Here is a 12432-nt window from a genome sequence, read left to right as displayed (position 1 = left end):
AATCGATTTCAATATGTTTAGTTCGTTCATGGAAAACTTGGTTAGAGGCAATTTGCAAAGCAGACTGATTATCACAATATAAAAGTGCAGGTCGAACAAAAGGAACGTGCAGGTCTTCCAAAAGATAAGTAATCCATTGAAGTTCACAGGTTGTAGATGCTAAAGCTCTATATTCTGCTTCAGAAGAGCTCTTAGAAACTGTAGTCTGTTTCTTGGAACGCCAAGAAATTAAAGAGGAACCAAGATAAAATGAGAAACCAGTAATGGATCTGCGAGAATCAACGCATCCTGCCCAATCGGAATCACTAAAAGCCTTGAGCTGTAAAGAGCTATGAGTTGACAAGAAAACACCTAAACCTGGAGTGCCTTTCAAATATCGAAGAACGCAAAAAGCAGCTTGATGATGAGCTGTAGTAGGACTGGAAACAGATTGACTTAAGTGTTGAACCGCAAAGGCAATATCGGGACGTGTGGTAGTCAGATATATGAGTCGGCCAATTAATCTACAATAAATCAAAGGATCAGTGAGGGGAGTACCAGAGGCTGAATGAAGACGAGTATGATAATCCATTGGAGTAGAGACGGGACGTGATGCAAGCATTCCATTGTCAGAAAGAAGATCAAGAACATATTTACGTTGACACAAGTGAATTCCTGAAGTAGAACGAGCAACCTCAAGACCAAAAAATTTCAGATCACCCAAATTCTTTATCTTAAAAGTGTCATCCAGAAGAGCTGTAATACGAGAGATCTCAGGAAGATCGTTACCAGCAAGAACAATGTTATCAACGTACACGAGAAGGGCAGTGATTGTATTCGTGGAAAACATGAGGAAAAGAGAGTGATCAAAACCTGATTGTTGATACCCATGAGTTGTAAGGAAAGAGGAAAGCTTAGCATGCCATTGACAACTAGCTTGCTTAAGGCCATAAAGAGAACATTGTAAACGACAAACCTGGCCGGGTTTGAAAACATGCAGACCAGGAGGTGGCTGCATATAAACTTCTTCAAGAAGCTCACCATGCAAGAATGCATTGTTGACATCAAGTTGCTTAAGGTGCCATTTATTAATAGCTGCGAGCGCAAGAAGCAAGCGAACAGTAGTTAACTTGGCAACAGGAGAGAATGTATCAATAAAATCAACACCCTCCAGCTGAGTATAACCCTTCGCAACTAATCTAGCTTTGTAACGCTCAATAGAACCATCAACATTATATTTAATCTTGTAAACCCAACGACAACCGATTACAGTTTTATCAGAAGGAAGATCCATAAGGAACCAAGTATGATTCGTTTCGAGTGCAGTAATCTCATCTTGCATAGCTTTAATCCAACAATCAGACTTGGATGCCTCAGCATAAGATTGAGGTTCAATGGAAGAAGAAATAGAGAATATGAAGTTTTTAAAAGAAGGAGAAAGACGATTATAAGAAAGAAAATTATTAAGGGGATATCGAATACCTTCAGAGGAAGTGGTACGAGTTGATGCAAAAGCAGTATGGAAGTCTTGAAGATAAGTGGGAGGCTGACGAGTGCGAATAGGACGACTTGGAACGGGTAGGTTTGAAGTAGGTGTGGAAGTGGTAGAGGGAATGGCTGGAACAGTTGGAGAAGGAGAGTTGATAATAATATGATCAAAAGAAGTAGGATGCGTAGGTGGAAAAGAAGTAAAAAGAGGTAATGATGGGTCTGAAGACAAGGGTTGATGAGAATTTGGCAAGTAAGGAAATTGATCCTCGTAAAATACCACATTACGAGATACAGAGTTCACGAGTGTGTAAATTAAAAACTAAGTATCCTTTAGTATGACTTTTAAAACCAAGAAAAATAGAAGAATGAGCCCGAGAAGCAAGTTTAGTGTGGTGTGCAGTGATAGTACTAATATAACACAAACAGCCAAACACACGAAGAAGACTAATATCATAAGGATGAGAATGAAGCAATTCATATGGAGATTTATTAAGCAAAAAAAGGGTGGGAATGCAATTTATAAGAAGAGTTGCATGCAAAAGAGCAAAAGACCAAAAGCTTGAAGGTAAAGATGACTGAAACAACAATGCACGAGTAACATTGAGAAGATGCTGATGCTTTCTTTCAACGATACCATTTTGTTGTGGGGTTTCAATGCAAGTAGTTTGATGAATAATTTCTTTTGAAGAAAAATATTGAGACATTGAGAATTCAACTCCATTATCAGTTTGTATAGTTTTAACAGATGTAGAAAACTGATTTTCAATTTCAGCAATGAAATTTGTTATGTGAGAGCGAGTTTCAGCCTTAGAGACCATAAGAAAAACCCAAGTGTACTGTGTGTTATCATCCACAATGGTTAAAAAATATCTATGTCCATTTAGAGAAGTAGTAGAGCATGGTCCCCAAATATCCATATGTAAAAGTTCAAAAGGTTTAGAAGCATGGGAATGACTTAAAGAAAAAGGAAGTTTTCGTTGTTTAGCAAAATGACATGTGTTACATATAAAAGTACTATCACTGGACAAGCATGAGTAACATTGCTTCATGATAAGCATACGTTGATGAGAAGGATGACCCAAACGAAAGTGCCATAAATCAATTGGCAATTTATTACACTAAGGATGGACTATAACAGACTGTATAAGGTGGTTAACAACTGGTTGAAGAGCAAGAGTGTAAAGGTTATTGTGAACATCAACTGTACCAATCTTTCTCCTGGTTTTCGAGTCCTGAATGAGACATGAAGAATGAGAGAAAATCAGTTCACATTTAAGAGAGGAAACTAATTTGGAAACAGAAATAAGATTGAAGTTGAAATTAGGAATGTAAAGAACATCAACAAGAAAAAGAGACTCAGAGAATTTTACTACACCAGAATGAGTGGCTGTAACGTGATGACCATTTGGGAGTTTGACAACTATAGGACTAATTGAAATATAAGAAGAAAAATTATGTAATGAAGAAGAAACATGATCTGTAGCTCCTGAATCTAATATCCAAGGAACCAAAGAGTTTTTGGCAGAACAAATTAAAGAATTACCACATATACCTGCAGTAACAGAAGAGGACACTGAACCAATTTGATTGACACAAGAAGTAGAAGATGCTGAAGTGTCATTGTTTGGTTGTTGTATTAAAGCTAGCAAGGCTTGAAACTGCTGAGGAAAGAAACGAAGATCTTGATTCTCAGGTGCCTGCTGTTGATCATTCTCCGTGACTCTACCATTACCTGTCACGATGCTGTTTACTACATTATTTTTGTTATTGGAAAATTTGTGCCCAGGTGGAAATCCATGCTTTCTGTAGCAAACTTCAACAGTATGGCCAATCCTACCACAATGTGTACAAACTTTTCCACCACGACTAGTGATAGGTTTTCCATTTTTATTATCATTGTTGGAAGGGTACCCATGTTTTCTGTAGCAAACAGCTTCAGTATGACTTGCACGTCCACAATGAGTACAAGAACTAGTGTTCACAACATTAATCAATGTTTCTTTTATATCAGAATTAACATTTCCAAGTAATTGACGTTCCTGCTGAGCTACATATGAAAAAATCTTAGAAATAGGAGGCAAAGGATCCATGAGTAGAACATGTGACCGAACATTGCTATAATGATCATTTAAACCACGTAGAAATTCCATAGCTCGATCTTCCAATTTTCGTTGAGCAATAATAGAAGAAACCTTGCAAGAGCACGTGATGGAGCATATGCAGATCGGATCTAGACGAAAATTCTCGAGTTCATCCCAAACAACCCTTAGTTTGGTGAAAAATTCAGTAACAGTAAGTTCTCCTTGCTGCATGGAAGAAGCTTCAAATTGAAGATCTGAGACACGAAGAAGATCGCCTTGCGAGTATCGAGACTTTAAATCTTTCCAAATTTCATCAGCACGATCCATCCATAAAATGCTGTGACGAATAGGAATTGAAACTGAATGAACTAGCCAAGAAACCACCATATTGTTGCAGCGTTGCCAAGCATTGAACAAAGGATTGGACGGAGGAAGTTGCGGTGCACTTCCATCAACAAATTCTACCTTGTTCTTTGCACTGAGAGCAGTTAACATCGAACGACTCCAAGAATGGTAATTATTCGCATCAAGTAAAGGAGACACAAGAGGAGTAGCTGGATTTTCACTCGGATGAAGATAAAGATGGCTATGAACGCCAGGTGCTTGATCTTCACCATTCATGATGATAGAAAGAAAAAGATAACAGAATGCGCAGCAGAGCTCTTCAGATGAAGAGCTCTGATACCATCACAAAGATATGCAATCGGAATAGAGAGAGCATAAAAAGCTCGTAAGAATGATCAATAGAGGCTTGTATTTGTTATTACAGTGAATGGTGTATATATATACAATGCCAGCTAAGAGAATAACAGAATATTAACAGTACAGCAAAACAAAATAAAACAGAAAAAATAACAAGAAACTAATTTTTGTTAAGAAAATAATTAACAAATTAAAGTTAATGAAATATAGGTTTGCATTTATATGTACCTTTTAGAACTCTGGCCAATTTCATTTTTAATTTTAGGATAGGATATTTCCTCTTCAGCAGCAGTAAAGATACGCAAGTTAAATTCGTTTGACTCCTTGTACCAAAACTCATCAATATGTTTGTTTTTTATACCATAAAAATCTACCATTTCATTTACCCCTTTGTTAAACATACCAACAGTTTTACATAAATTTTTCAGGTAAACCTTGAAGGAGTTTCCTTGTGGTTCTGTAATGAGACACTCGCCTGGTTCTATTTTACAAATTCATTACTTGTAAAATTTTGCATTTAAATAGATGCGACCCTAAACAAAAACAAAAAAAAATTGGAAGAACATAAGTTATGAATAGCATGGAATTTTGTTATTTAATTTTATTTAACATAAAATAAGTTAACCTTATTTGCGTAGACGTCAGATCGGAAGTGTGTTGGTGGGCTTTCCTCATCAGCGTCGTTAAAATAGTCCATTATATGTCTTCAACCAGGAAGAAAGACAAGTAAATTGAAGGGTTCAATTCCACAATCGAATATAAACCCTAAACCGTAGACATAAAAACAGATAATGCAAAAATAATATATGCAATGTATGAAATCATGATTAAGGATACGTGCAATGAAGAACAGTGCTTTTTTATTTTGTATTATAGAATACAGACGAAGAACAGTCATACTTTACAATATGATGAAGTTAACTAACCAACGATTTTGAAGTTTTTGAGATGACTGTGGCAAGAAGATGATTCTTCGGAGAAGATGAAAGTGACTTGTTGTGTTGTATTTGTTTAGGGTTGAGAGAATGATGAAATGATGACACTTTATCTGTCTATTGCCCAGTTTCTGCCTCGTTGGAATTGGAGAAAATTAAAGTGACTGATTGTTGCCCCATTTCCGCCCACGTTCTTGTTTGAAACGTTAAGACTTGCGGTTGTGGCCAATTAATGATTGTACATTGTCAAAATCAAAACCACAACTGTGTACCTTCCCGTATAATAAGGTGTTTCGTATTCCCAAAAGCATATCCCGTGGTTAATTTTTTTATATTATATTATTATAATTAAACAATAGGATTTAATATTTTGATGAATATAATCAAATTTTAGCAATGTTCATTTATGCATGAAAATATTTATTAATTATGAACCAGTAACAAAGTTTGGAATAATAACAGTTAACAAAATTGGAGATAAAAGGAGAAAAAATTATAACAAATGACGATGTCGAATAATTTATCAACAGTCATATAAAGTTTTGAAGCCGTTTTTTTTCTTCCTGCAGATTCTTCCAATTTGCAGCAGCAAGTTTAATGATCTCATTACAATTTTTGTTGTAATTGTGTAGGACCAAATCTAGTGCAATTTGCATCCTAGTTTTGGTGTTAACCTGATACATGAGAAAGAATTTGATTATTATACTGTTTGTGACAAATATAACTTATATGAAATTTAATTGATAATATGCATGTAATAATTACATTTATTTTATAATCTTGTGTCTTTGCTCCTTCAATCATCCACTTAGCAACGAATACTCCACAATCATTTCTGCAATGTTTATTTGTGGTAACAGAATTTTGATTAATAAATTTATAATATAATAATAATAAATATAAAAACTAATTTATTTAAGATAAAATTAAATAATTTACTTACGATTCAGGTTGTTGTTGTCCTATGTTCTTTGGCACCTCCAAAGTATAATCCAAAAACTGGGGTTTATTGGTGAAATCATTCTCATAAAATGAGTCATCCAATAACATTTCTTCCAAAAAAAAATAGCCTGATATAAAATAAATTTTTGTTAGTAATTTTAAATTTTATTTGTTTTAAAAAATAATAAATGGTTTTGTAAAATAATTATTATATTTACCAATTTCCTAACATTTCTGCTTCAATGAGCATTTCTTTTGTTGTTTGGGCAAGAATCCAACATAATCAGATTTTGCATGTTCAGATCAATAAGCATGAGATACCAATGCATATTCATGTCATTCATCGGAATAAATATCTGAAATTAATAAATTTTACAGACATTAATTTAGTATTTTGAATGGGAAATTTGTTATAAAAGTTCCAAAATATTACAAACCTTGGACAAATAATCAATTTTTCCCATGAATTCGAATTGATAAAAGTCCCTGACAACATTTGGTGTAGTTGTCCAACCTAGAGCAAATTGATGTAATAAATATGAAATAAAGAGGTTAATAAATGTAATATTAGAAAAAAAATGTTGATATTATGTGCATACCGCAACGGTAGTCGGTAAATACCAATTTTCAGTATAGTTAGGAGTTGATCTTTCAATCTCAGTGAGCATGGAAGCAAGTAAGATAAGAACCTACATGAATAGGTTAATAACATGAATAAATAAATGAAACAACTATTATAGTTGAATTTTTTTTATAAATCTTTATAAATTTTAAATATAAAAATAATGTATTAGAAAATAAATAAATAAAAATTTAGAAGCTTACATCTTGATCCACTCTCTTGGTATTAGTGTCTTCAAATTGTCTCTGTAGCCGACTATTTCTCGCGGCCCATCTGTTCTGATTATTATTTCTCTCCTATTAATAATCATTTTACAACACAACTTAGTTACGTGTGTAGCATAAAATATTTTTTTTTTACTTATATAAGTTAAAGTATTTTAATAATAATAAGTGATAATATCATATTAAAGTAAACTTACCCATTTTTGTCATCATCCTTATTTGTACCAAATATATAAGCAGCAACTACTGATTGAATATCATCCACTATCATGTTTTTCAGAATATTGAATATCATAGGTATCCACTGAAAATAATAATGAACAAATTATAATATCAGGAATTTATTGAAATATGACAAATATGTGAGAAAAAAAAAGATTATACAAAGGGAAATACCTGTGGTATTTTTACTGCCTTATTTAGACCTTCGTAATGTGTATTATGTAGAGGCTCCAAATTAGACAATAAACCATTGTCTTTTCCTGCTATAGTGAATGAAAACAACCTTTTTTTGAGTTTGTCTTGTTTCCCAGCAACTTTTTCTGTGTTGTCATATTTTTTTCCTGTTGTTGAATCATCGACAGGTGTGCTGAATTTTCCAATAATTTCAGTTCCATTCATTGGTATGCTAACAGGTGAGACTCGATCATCTCGTTTTGATTGGGTGTGTGTAAACTGGTTCATCGAATAAGTATGCATTGGAGTTAACAGTGGACTTTGAGATGCAAAAACTTTTGTTAGATTATTTATTCCTTCCATCATGATCTCCATTGTTGATGCTAGTCATTTTACTGTGTCTTCTAATCCATTTGTTTGTTTCTTCTCAGGAATTTCAATTGGAGTTGCTGAAATTTTGTCCTTAGAAACATCATTTTGTACACTTTCCATGTAGCTGCAAAATTCGTCAGTTAATAAATTTGAAATATTTTTTTTTCTTAAAGAAGAAAATGATGCCAACAAAGATAAATGTAAAGCATGTAACCTAGAAGAAATTTTTATCAGCTGCTTCACTTTGGGTACTTTCTTCTTTCGTGCTGACATTTGACCCAAATCTGTCTGAGAGGTATTTTTTTTGTTTTCCTTTTTGTTGCTTTGAGACACCATTGAAGGATGATTTCTGTTGTGTTTTCCTGTGTTAAAGCTCGTAATTCCTATAGTCCAATATTGAACCCTTGCACCTGTCTTAAATAACATGACATGTTATTGTAATTCCTGAAGAATTTGAATGGACAATTTAGGTGGCTAGAAGTTGGATTAAATAATTTTTTAATATTAATGACTTTCATAAAACTCACGCACGTGATGCTCGTATGGGAATATGATTCATTTTTTATGTTTCAAGAATGATATCCATTATATTTAATGAAGCAGACTTTCATTTGACAGAAAAAGTTACACTGAGCCACGACATGCTCCTACCAACTGTATGTACTTTTAAATCTATTGCTTTCAATTTCTGAAATTAAATATGATAATACAAATCAATGATTATAATCAAATGCAAAGATTAATATTTTAAGACATACATATATCAAAATAAAATTCACTTACAATGTTCTCCTCCTTCAAATTCGGTTTTGAAACCCTTTGTTTCTTATATTTCAATTTTGAAATACTTAAATCATCATCCATTCGTTTATTCTGTACATTTGATTAAAAGCACAAATTTCATAAATTAATCACAAAATACAAATAATGAGACTATTAAAACTTTTTTTTCAGATATACATTAAACAAAATAAATACCTTCACTGGAGCATTACTGCCATCTTCTTTGTTAGTATCATCATCAGAGGATGTAAAATTTTCCTGCAATTAACAAAATAAATTACTTATATAAACTGATGTGTCAAATAAATAAATTAATTACCTAAAATGATATTTCAAAATAAATAACTTACACTTTCATCACCAGCATGATCCAATTTTGTAGTATCCTCACTGGAACTAAAGTCATAATCCATGGAAAGGAGGACAGGACATGTTGAAGCTACATGACCAGTTAAATTACAATTAGAACATTTCCTACTCTTTTTCTTAACATTTTTCTTTGATGGGGCACCTTTTGTCTTAACAACAAGGGGGTCACAATAATCATTACTAGCATTATATCCATTGGGCTGCAAACCAACTTCTTTTTGTAACTTATCAGTAAGCTTCAAAATTTCATTCCTTATGAAATTATAACTTTCACGACTCTTTGAGGCCAAGTGACCAAGTCTATTAAAACATGCACTTAAAACCCCAAACCATGCAGTAATAATCATATCATTAGAATTATCCCCTGCCTCATAAGACATAAACTGAATTTTTAGCATCCTTCAACCATCGATTGCATATTAAACTTGGAGGAAACACATGAACATGTTGATATCGCATAACACATATAATATGACTACAAGGAATGCCACAAGATTCAAACATCATACAACCACATTCATATTTGCACTCATCTTTGTCAAAAACAACATTCTGTAAAGATTGACGATGCTTATAATTGTCAACTGTGAAAGTAACCTTATCACCATTGTCATTTGTATCAATAACATTCAAAGATCCAGCAGTAACAATCTCAACCTTTACCAATTTAAACACATCACTGGTATATATTTTTTAGGCTTCTTTTTCAATTAAGGGCGAAGACATGGATAAAACAGGTTCTGTATAAAAAGAATTGAAATCAGACAACAACTCATTATACCTATAATCTCTTAAAGAATGCTCAAAATTGTACAACAACTCAACTATAGTATTTTTTCTCTTCAAATAAGACTTTATGCATGAATTTATACCTTCACATAAAGAAGTAGTCCTTATACCCGCAAAAAATTTGTCACGTAAATAAACAGTAGCCTACATAAACCGTTTTTGGTAAGTTTGCTGAACCCAATTATTGTCTTGTAGTTCATGTCTTTCTACTAACTCATTCCATAATCTTTCAAACTTTTCAGGGGTATAATTATCGTACATTACTCTTTTGAAATCCTTCCAAAAATTATTATTCTTAACATTCTGACAGACATTTTTTTGCAAATGCCATGAACAAAGCCTGTGTGTTGCTTCTGGAAATACCTGCTTATTTGACATTGCATTCAGAAAGGATTCCAACACCCACCTATATGCCTCGATACTTTCATCAAAAACAATAGCACAACCAAATATAACAATTTGAGCATGGTGTTTTTTACCAGAAAAAATCACCAATGGCTTGTTATACTTATTCTTCTTATATGTACTATCAAAAGCAAGTACATCACCAAAACATTGAAAATCACTTCTGCTCGTACCATCAGCCCAAAATAGGTGTTTCAACTGACCCTCAGATGATATCATGTACCTTGAAAAAAATAGTGGATCATTATTTGCCTTGCCTTGAAGATAACTCAAAGCAGCCACTACATCTCCATCTTTGATCTTAAAACGCTTACTACGCTCAATATGATTGAACAAATCTTTTTTGTTAAAGTTAAGGCCGATATGCCCACCTGTTTGGTCCAACATAAAACCCATTATATGGCATGTCCTAACACCTTGGGCATGTAATAAATCAACCTGAACTTTGTTTGCAAAAGTCAAACCACGGTACGTACGGATTAATTGCACAAAATTAGAACCACATAAATTATGATTATGACCTTCCTCAAATGAAACAACCTTAAATTTAGAGGTTTGACGATCCAAACGCACACGTAACTTTGCTTTACAATATGTACGAGATAGTGATCTATGTTCTTTTTTCCTATCATCTCTCATGAAATGTTTTTTGTCTCTTAATCCAGCTTTGTTGCATAAATATTGTCGCATCAAAATATTGTGCTTATCATCATAACCTACCTCATCTTTTCTGATCCCAAAACCATGACACTTAGCATAAGTGAAATAAAATTTTTAAGCAACATTTTCACTTGCAAACTCCAATCCAAAAATATCATCTGCAATCAGATCAAGATAACTTTTGTATACATCTTCATCACCTTCATCTTGTAAATTATCCTCTTCATCAATTTGACTATCTATATTAATTGATTTTTCAACCTCACTACGGTTACAATCAATAAAACCATTTTCATTCAAATTACACGTTTCTTTAAACTCATCCATCTGCATAACAATGATAAAAAAAATATAAAAAAATACACAATATTATAAACGTACTTGTTATTCAGTCAAAACAAATAAAACCTTTTAATAAAATTAACATGCATTTCATACTTTATAACAAACTTCAAAATAAATCCCCTTTCGAAGAGTAACCTCATAAAAATGAAGAACAAACCTAATTTCGAAGATGAAGATGATAAAAATGAAGCAAACACAGTAATAGAAAAAAAATGACTAACAAAATGTCGTATGTGGAAGGGAGGGTACACAGTGAAGATACCGTCTTTGATGGACCTTTTGGTAGGGAGAGTAGGTTTTGGAGCACCGAAGAACAGAGAATGGGAGGTCATCGTAAACAAAAAACAACAAAAAATCAGAGGTGGTTGCAAGAAGATGCGACAGAGAGAAGAGAAAAAATGAAAATGAAAACGATAGGAACGGAGGTTACAAGGGAAACTTACCGTCTTTGATGGAGCTTTTGGTAGGGAGAGCACCGACCCAGAGATGCGCGACAGAGAAGATTCAAAAGAATCACGAGAGAAGATTGAACTTTGATGGAGATTTTCGTAGGGAGAGCACCGGAGCCACAAAGTTGCACGAGAGAAGATTGAAAAATGAAAATGAAAAGGCAGGAAGGGAAATAAAGAAGATAAAGCATATTTAAATAGATCGGGGACTATTATTTAAAAGGATATAATTAATGAGGGTTAAATAGAAAATATTAAAACATTATTAAAAAATACAAGTTCTGACAAAATAACCACATGTCATCTTTTATGTGGTCCTACTCACAGAGGGTTTTGGTGCCCCCTAAAATAAACTTGCACCAAAGGAAATGCCTTTCAAGAAAACTATTCTCTTGAACAACCCGTCATGTTTTTAATAACAGTATTATCGAAATGAAGTATTTTATTTAGTAATAAAATATTAAAATAGTATCTACATGATTTTAAGTTTAAACTTTAATTTTAGTAATTTAATTTTAATGGTAAGAAAATATATCTATTTTGAAAATAATTAATAACTAATTTGTAATATTGACTATAAACACATTATATAATTAACATAATTTTTTAAATTCAAATCAAAATTCTAATTATGAATATAACATAACTAAGAAAATTGTGAGTGTGTTTAACTTAAAAATAAGTATTTTTAAAAAAAGTGTTTTAAAAAAAATGATTTTTTTAAAAATAGATAAGAGTTGTTCCTTTAAAAAAAAATTAGAAAATTACTTATTTAAAAACATATGAGAAAACATATCAAAATAAAAATGCCTTATTTTATTAAGAAGCACTTTTATATGAAAAGAGGGTGTGACTAAGGCAAGACAATTGAGAACATTGCCTTAGATC

At 32.6% G+C, this 12432-nt stretch overlaps 3 protein-coding genes across 8 annotated transcripts; all 3 read right to left on the bottom strand.

The window, feature by feature from the left end:
- Nucleotides 1–2566: 2566 nt before the first annotated feature.
- On the bottom strand, nt 2567–4444 carry LOC145958273 (uncharacterized). Its single transcript, XM_083075098.1, has 2 exons — nt 3023–4444; nt 2567–2702 (listed from the first exon to the last, which is right to left on the bottom strand). Exons 1-2 carry the CDS (start codon nt 4170–4172, stop codon nt 2668–2670), a joined length of 1185 nt encoding a protein of 394 aa, XP_082931224.1. The 5' UTR covers nt 4173–4444; the 3' UTR covers nt 2567–2667.
- Nucleotides 4445–5152: 708 nt separating this feature from the next.
- Nucleotides 5153–7747, bottom strand: LOC114916725 (uncharacterized). Of its 2 annotated transcripts, XM_029274125.2 has the most exons (9): nt 7373–7747; nt 7174–7280; nt 6956–7048; nt 6752–6819; nt 6568–6644; nt 6349–6486; nt 6132–6258; nt 5954–6023; nt 5153–5862 (listed from the first exon to the last, which is right to left on the bottom strand). In XM_029274125.2, exons 1-6 carry the CDS (start codon nt 7745–7747, stop codon nt 6370–6372), a joined length of 837 nt encoding a protein of 278 aa, XP_029129958.1. In that variant the 3' UTR covers nt 5153–5862; nt 5954–6023; nt 6132–6258; nt 6349–6369. The 2 variants fall into 2 exon arrangements, with proteins under 2 accessions (XP_029129958.1, XP_082931223.1); XM_083075097.1 differs by lacking the exons at nt 5153–5862; nt 5954–6023; nt 6132–6258 and having other exon boundaries at nt 6457–6486; nt 6730–6819.
- Nucleotides 7748–7758: 11 nt separating this feature from the next.
- On the bottom strand, nt 7759–12432 carry LOC114916728 (protein FAR1-RELATED SEQUENCE 5). Of its 5 annotated transcripts, XM_083075094.1 has the most exons (7): nt 11539–12431; nt 11358–11371; nt 8878–8966; nt 8723–8785; nt 8528–8617; nt 7959–8158; nt 7759–7868 (listed from the first exon to the last, which is right to left on the bottom strand). In XM_083075094.1, exons 1-7 carry the CDS (start codon nt 11733–11735, stop codon nt 7760–7762), a joined length of 762 nt encoding a protein of 253 aa, XP_082931220.1. In that variant the 5' UTR covers nt 11736–12431; the 3' UTR covers nt 7759. The 5 variants fall into 5 exon arrangements, with proteins under 5 accessions (XP_082931220.1, XP_082931219.1, XP_082931221.1 ...); XM_083075093.1 differs by having other exon boundaries at nt 8878–11371; nt 11539–12432; XM_083075095.1 differs by lacking the exon at nt 7759–7868 and having other exon boundaries at nt 8022–8432; nt 8878–11371; nt 11539–12432.

Source organism: Cajanus cajan, chromosome 5 (assembly GCF_000230855.2).
Source record: "Cajanus cajan strain Asha chromosome 5, NIPB_CcT2T_4, whole genome shotgun sequence".
Classification (NCBI taxonomy): Eukaryota; Viridiplantae; Streptophyta; class Magnoliopsida; order Fabales; family Fabaceae; genus Cajanus; species Cajanus cajan.
This window is presented reverse-complemented; position numbering and strand designations above follow the sequence as displayed.